Raw genomic sequence first — 7,370 nt, 5'->3', positions numbered from 1 at the left:
GGAGGGGCCGTCTTTGTTACAGCGTAGTCCGGACCTTTGTTAACCCTGCCGAGGCTTAGCCGTTTGAAGGGAGATTAGATGTAAATTCGAGAGCGGGGATAATTACTGGGTCTTTTGATTGCATCCCATCTCCGTCGCCAATTGTTGTGTCGTGAGGATAAATGAGGAGCTAGTTCAATTTCACTATATTTATTAATCAACAAGTTATTTGTTCGGATGCATACAAATGTATACCAGCCGTTATCGTAGCCCGTGAAACTCTGAGGCTGGTACTCTTTTTATTAAGATAACAAAGTATATTAAAAAAAATGTAGGAACTTAAGGCTCCCTCTAGGGAAGATGGGTGACAATATGCAAGTATTAATATGTATCAAAGTGAGAATACCCAACACGAACATAAATCATTTCGAAAGCAAATCAAAATGTGTGCTCGTATGTTTATCCATTATATTATAAGCGTTATTTGAAACAGGCAGCAAAAGGACCCGAAGTTGTCCATCAAGGTGTTCTTATTACACTATGAGATGGCATAACTGAAGTAACAGATATTAAAAATTTCACTTTAACGACATGATTAAAAAGCATTATTTTTTTTATAAAATACTTCTATTCGTTTTTTCTCGAAAATGATATTTGCCCAAAATATTTTATCATGATATTTTGCAATATTTTATCATGATATTTTGAAATATTTTATCATGATATTTTGAAATATTTTATCATGATATTTTGAAATATTTTATCATGATATTTTGGAATTTTTTATAATGATATTTTGCAATATTTTATCATGATATTTTGCACTATTTTATCATGATTTTATGCAATATTTTATCATGATATTTTGCAATATCAGGTCAGAGTATTAATTTTATATTACTTTTTTATATTTACAGTGTTTGCATGGAAAGTATTAGAATAAATATCCAAGCTTTCGTTAGAGGCTATTTTCAATGGTTTTTCTTTTCGACTCATGAAAGAAAACGTTCTTTCAATGTCCAGACTAATTGCAAGCCGAAGGATGAAACTTCATCTTTCATCATGATGGTCCTCTTAAACCCCGCAAACTACCGCTTACATGAAATATATAGTCCCTCTATACCAGCGTACAAGTATTGCAACCCAACATAAAGTAACCTACGCGTCAAGATATTAGAGAATTATCAAAATATACGCTCCATTATTTTGGAAAAGGCGTAAAATTATTGGGGAAGTTACTAATATATTTTTTAAATTTATTTTCAATTTGGTCTAGAAGATAGCAATGACCATGAGGGTATCCTAAAATAAGCTTTAAGGGAGGGTGAAATAGAAAACCAAGTGATTTTTTATCAATTCTTCTACTAATTATAAGATCAGTCTGCATGGTATTTTGGCCAGCAGAAACACCCCACTGGTTTTACGGCAGTGCCTAAGGATCGTAAATAATATTTTCTGTCGCACGGATAATTCTTACAATCCTCTGCCGCTTTGCAATGACACACTCCGTCTATCACAGGAGTTTCATCAGGACACAGTTTGAAATCTGAAAGATAAAATAGAATCTGAGCTGATAATAGAGGGCGTGTTTTTTTCTCGAAAATATTAATTAAAATCAACAATTTTCCTCTTTTCAAAGTTTCCAAATTGACTTGGAACCTCTAATTTATCCACGTTTCAGTGGTTTAGAAAAATCAGTAGCCTCGCTAGGGTTTTAAATTTGAGGGGGGGGCTAAATCTGGGCAAACTATTTGAAAGTTATTATAAGAACTTAATATAAAAAATTGCATAATGGGTTCATTGGAAAATATGTATTGATAAAGACTACGTCACCGATTATGAAGGATTTTCACTAGTCTTAGGTTTTTTTTAGCTTTGGCAGGGGTAAATAACAAAGGAGTTAGAGACGCTAGCTTCCGTGGTGTAGAATACAGTAGGACCTTGAAACGTCATAGAATTTGTAACTAACGTAGTGCCATCTTTGGAACTGTATTGTAAATAAGACCAGAACCTTAAAGGGCAAGAGAATAGTTTTGTACATACTCTCCAATTACAATGAAAATGGTTTTAACTTACACTTTCGATTCTCTTCATCCTAAATTTCATACTTTCAGTTCCATTTAAAATTTGTTTCTCTACTTAAAATCCATTTAAATGTCGACATAACTCCTCCCCCAACTTGACGACAGTATGTCTTAGCCAACTTGTTTCACATGTTTGTTACGTAGAGAGCGCGAAGCGCGAGCCATCTATGAACCGAACTTTACATTAAGGTCAAGTTTTTTTGCGTTATTCCCGCATAGATTCCGTTTTTACAGTTTCTTCGTGTCCCTCGTGTGGCCAAGGGTTGTACCTTTTCAAGTGCTCGACAAATTTTAAACAATCATTAATCAAAATAATTGTAAACGAAAGTTATGCCTAGACCGTCTGTTGTTTGCTTCGTTCCTGGGTGTAAAAATAACAACACCAACAAGGAGATATCTTTTCATTATTGGCCAAAAGACCCTTCTTTAGCTGAAAAATGGTTGCAAAACATTGATAGACCTAATTGGACACCAAAAGAGAGATCCACTATTTGTTCCAGTCATTTTACAAACGATTGTTTTGTTCACAACCCCGATGTGTTAAAAAGCTTGCAGAAGAAGGTTAAATTAAGCTTGACTAAATCAGCGATCCCAACACTTTTTCTTGGCGATTGTCCCATAGAGAAACGCGAAAAAGTACAAAGTCCCACCCCTAGTTGTTCTACCCACACAAATGTGGATTTATCTATTGATGTAGTAATGCCACAACGTAAAATCCTACATAAATCGGGTTTTAGTAGCGGTGAATTGATCCAATCATTTGTTGAGCCTGCTGAGTCTACTTTGCCTAGTTATGACAAAGAGACTTCACTAAGAAAGCATTCAATTAAAATTAAGAATCCCACAATTGAAAATTGTAAAACTAAGAACAAATATATACAAGTGTATAACTGTGGCAGAAGTATAGGTGTGCAAGCTTGTAGAAAATCACGAAGTAAAGGTATCATAATCTTTGAAATCTGAATTGGCGAATGAGTTTTAATTTGTCCTCATTTGATAGGCTGTCAAACCCCCCAAGATGTGAAGGTAGATATTGGGATTCAAACAGAAGCAGAACATCTTAGTTCTACTATGATAGAACAAGATGATGATGGATCTGACATAATTGATGTCAGTCAAACTCTTGACCCCTTGGATACAAGTTTCACACCTTCAACTCTTGGCTTGGGAGATACAAGTATCATTGAGTATGGTTTGCATGTTAAACACATTCAAAGAACTTTACACATTTAAGTCTTAATGCTATTAACTTATTACAAATAGTTTCTCAGACCACTTGGATCCTGTTGATGATGTAGTATCTGAATCGAAATATATAATTTTTCAATCAGCGCTATTACTGTTGTTCAAATATTGCTTTTCCTGTTTGGCACCGTGCACTCAAACATTATCTGTTACTGGATCCCTGATTACTGTTAGAGGTGTTTGTGAAAATAAGCACACATTTATTTGGCAAAGCCAGCCCAAAATAACTCGAAAACCACTGGGCAATCTCTTAATTGCGGGAGCAATTCTTTTCGCGGGATTAAACCCCTCCAAAGTTTTGAGAATGTTTAGGTCAATTGGTATAGTCATGATTGGCAAAAGGGCCTATTGCAAACTCCAAAAAGCTTATCTTGTTCCCTCAATAAGAGAGGTAAGTATTAATTTTTAATTCAGAGTTGTCACAAGATTTTGAGATTCAAATTCCATGACTTTAACTGACCTGTGGCAACCATGTTATTAAATTTACCAGTCCCTCGTTCAAATTTCAAAAATTATTTTCCAACTAAAGGCATGGGTACGACAGCAAGACGAGTTATTAACGGCATTAGAAGGTAAGACTATAAAAATTGGTGGAGAAGGAAGGTGTGATCCACCCGGTTACTCTGCATTGTATGGGAGTTACTGTTTTATGGAAAGCACCACCAATAAAATAATACATCTAGAATTGGTCCAGGTAAAGTCTAAATTTATTTAAAAGTCGGGCAGCGGTTACATTTAAATACCATATTATTTACTTTTATAGTCTAGCGAAGTTAGTAGCAGTCAAGCCATGGAATTGGAAGGTTTACGGACGGGCATGCGTTACTTATCAGTGAGTGATGTCACGGTAGGAACTCTTGTAACTGACCGATATAAGAGTATTCGCCCTCTCATGAGAGAGGAACACCCTGCCGTAAAGCATTTATTTTATTGCTGGCATCTTGCGAAAGGTATATAGCACTTTAAACCTTATTTAGCAAATCATAATAAATTTTAATTATTTGTTTTTAGGAGTTAAAACAAAAATTGAGGCTGCCGGGAAGGCCAAAAAATGTGAAATACTCCTAAAATGGAAGCGCAGTAGTGTTTATCACGTTTATTGGTGCGCAGTATCAAGTAACGGAAATGGGGAGTTAGCGAGGGACAAATGGCTTTCCGTGCTACGTCATGTTACCAATAAACATAGTGGTCATGATGGATTATTTGAAAGGTGTGCACATGATGAAATTACCTCACCCAAAGACTGGCTTGAAGAATGTAATTCAATAACATAAATGCACTATATTATATGATACTTACTTGGGTCTAATAATAATCATTTTAGCATCAGAAGCGTATAATAAGTTGGCCTATATTGTCAAACTTGCCAGCCGTGATATAATTCAGTTATCACCCATTGTTCAAACTTCAAATGTTGAAGCGTACCACAGTGTAGTATTGCACTTTGCAAGCAAAAGTGTGTACTACCCTTACATAATAATGGAGGCTAGGTAAATTTAACATACATTTCATAGTTATGTAAAACTCTATTTTGTTTTATGTGGTTTTCCAGATTGGCCCTTTCCGTTTTATATTTTAATGAAAATTCAAAAAAACTCCAAGCTCGTAAAGCCGATGGTACTTTACGCTATAGCGTTTCATTTCCTAAACCTAAATAAGGAGAATATAGTGTCAAACCTATTAGGGAGCCATCTACGTATGGTAATTCTGATTATATAAAAGTTAAATTAAAAATTAGTCTAGTTATTGAAATGTAAACAATTTTTTAGACTACGTAAAAAATCTCTTTGGGATAGTACTTGAAAGAGCGGAACTTACTATTACTGACGCAATAGATTTATACGAAAGAGAATTAGATCCGCCTACAATCCCACAACCACTAGGTGCAAAGTATGTTCATCCTGACAAGTCGGATGCAATTGAAACATACATGCAGAAGAAACGATTCAATTCAACTTGAAATAAAATGTTTTTTAATAAACAATGAATACTGCAGTTTATTTATCAAGCTCTATCATGGCTAATATCTAGAAAAAATAGTTATGAGATCCGGTAACTGAAATATTTTATCCTCATATATAGGCCCATAATAATTTCGTCTGTCACATCTATCTTTCCTCGCTAATATTTATGAATGAAATTTAGAAAAATCCTGAAAATTCTTCTGACGTGAGGATTCTTCTAATTGGTCAGCTTTGGTGTTGTAGCATATTCTGAATCCATCATGTAAATTTCCGATAGCCAATATGTGTTCTAAAAGTAATATAAAGGACTATGAAGGATAAAATTTATCAAGTTTATAATAATTATAAATAAATTGCAATTAAATATGATGACTGAATAAATAAACAAATTATGAGACATTTTTAATTAGTCAGTTATCAACTTATCACGTTGTTCTCTCCGTAAATTTCTTTAATATTTGAATTATTGAAATTTATTTATAATTATTCGTCAAATCGTGGATAGCGAAATCCGGAATATTCTTCTGATGGAAAGGATCTTCTGATTGTGGTCAAGACGCAGCTTGGAATAGGTCGTCTTTGACGTCACCCTAGCCTTTTATGAATCCACCTGGTAAATTTCCGATAGGCAATATAGCGGTATGTTCTAAATGTAAGAGTAATTTTAATCAAATTTGACTCTAAAAATTAATAATATTATATAATATACTATTACTTGTGAATTGTGGCATCATTTGGGATAACAAAGTTATTATCACAATAATCATACACCGCCGCCTCCAAGGCATATATGTTCAAATAAACATAATCTGTTGCTGGGTGTTGAGTAATGCAGCTATCGCCATCCCTTACTCTATTCCAAATCTTTGGAACCTCTTGGCAACAAAGGCTCTCTTCAATAGAGTTCATCGGTTCGCATTTTCCACAAGAACACCTACATAGTAAAAATGTGTATATTACCAGTTAGCCACACCGTTACCTTGATCATTTTCACTGCTTACCATGTGTTGTTATTTACCCTTTCATGGCCTTCTACTACAATTTTAACATTTTCATCCTCTTGCACAGGTGGTGGAGGAGCATCAGGCTCGAATTGATAAGGCTGAGCACCGAGGGCAAGTTTTCCTAAATTTCCTAAAATCCTAGGCCTAATAATTCCCCCATCCGGCTCTTCATCCTCAGAAACCGAATCACTGAATGCTATTGAATAATCAGACTCATGATTTACTTCATTCTCTGAATCGCTGCTAGAGCTGAAAGCCGCGGTTGCCATTTCTTATTAATTTTAACCACGAAAAATTGAAACAAACACCTTAAATCAGCTGTGATAACAAAACTGTCAGTAGTACAAGGCGGTCTCCACAAGTCAATTTTATGTACCAAACAACAATAAATAAATAAATAAAGAAATAAATAAATAAATAAATAATTACATAATTGCACAACGCTTAATTGAATAAGATAATTTTTTTCTTCGAAGTTTCAACGCAATGACGTTTAGGAAATCCTACTCAATGAGATTGGTAAACAAAATCTAGAGATGGGGAATAAGGTGGCATCATTATTTTAAGAGGTATCTCTAGGAAAGACATATATTCCAAGATCTATGTTCCCTCTACCGGTCTCCTCTAGAGGCCTAGCCAATTACGAATATACATGTTAGTTACGTCACAAGGAAAATAAAATGGCCGACCATTTTCTCAACGCGATTTGAAATGAATAATGTTTAAATGAACTTTACGTAATAACTATTAGTGTTAGAGCAAAATGGTTGGTAAATTTTAAATCTCTATACATTCTTCTAAGTATTCTTATACAAATTAACGAAAATGTAAACGACGATTCTCTTACCCTTTAACGAAGTAGTATGAAAGGGGCTGCCTCCAGTAGTGTGTGACCCCAGAGAGCGTGAAAACAGTAGCGTGATTGGCATTTTGGTATGTTCTTTCTGAGCCCAAATCCATAAATCTTTTCAGAAGCACTATCATATTGAAGGCACTCTTTCAGGGCCATCTCATCAAAAGTGAGAACAGTCAGTATCTCTTCTTCTGTCATAGTGTTCAACTTTAGGCGCAAGATGTCAAGCATTTCTTTTTGC

General features: G+C 34.7%; 2 protein-coding genes across 2 annotated transcripts; one reads left to right on the top strand and one right to left on the bottom strand.

Annotated features, from left to right (window-relative positions):
- Window positions 1-2,655: 2,655 nt before the first annotated feature.
- Window positions 2,656-4,883, top strand: LOC149637814 (uncharacterized). Its single transcript, XM_089850765.1, has 8 exons — window positions 2,656-3,003; window positions 3,064-3,250; window positions 3,327-3,699; window positions 3,838-4,002; window positions 4,072-4,258; window positions 4,320-4,347; window positions 4,419-4,565; window positions 4,633-4,883. The coding sequence occupies exons 1-7, from the start codon at window positions 2,763-2,765 to the stop codon at window positions 4,426-4,428; spliced, it is 1,191 nt and encodes a 396-aa protein (XP_089706891.1). The 5' UTR covers window positions 2,656-2,762; the 3' UTR covers window positions 4,429-4,565; window positions 4,633-4,883.
- A 605-nt stretch (window positions 4,884-5,488) lies between these two features.
- On the bottom strand, window positions 5,489-6,585 carry LOC149637813 (uncharacterized). Its single transcript, XM_089850766.1, has 3 exons — window positions 6,274-6,585; window positions 5,988-6,206; window positions 5,489-5,918 (listed from the first exon to the last, which is right to left on the bottom strand). Exons 1-3 carry the CDS (start codon window positions 6,543-6,545, stop codon window positions 5,858-5,860), a joined length of 552 nt encoding a protein of 183 aa, XP_089706892.1. The 5' UTR covers window positions 6,546-6,585; the 3' UTR covers window positions 5,489-5,857.
- Window positions 6,586-7,370: the final 785 nt, after the last annotated feature.

Source organism: Phalangium opilio, unplaced genomic scaffold (genome assembly GCF_054372755.1).
Source record: "Phalangium opilio isolate 3A_F unplaced genomic scaffold, DU_Popi_V2 ptg000094l_1, whole genome shotgun sequence".
Taxonomy (NCBI): domain Eukaryota; kingdom Metazoa; phylum Arthropoda; class Arachnida; order Opiliones; family Phalangiidae; genus Phalangium; species Phalangium opilio.
Note: the sequence above shows the minus strand (reverse complement) of the source record. Positions and strands in the feature narration are given on the sequence as shown.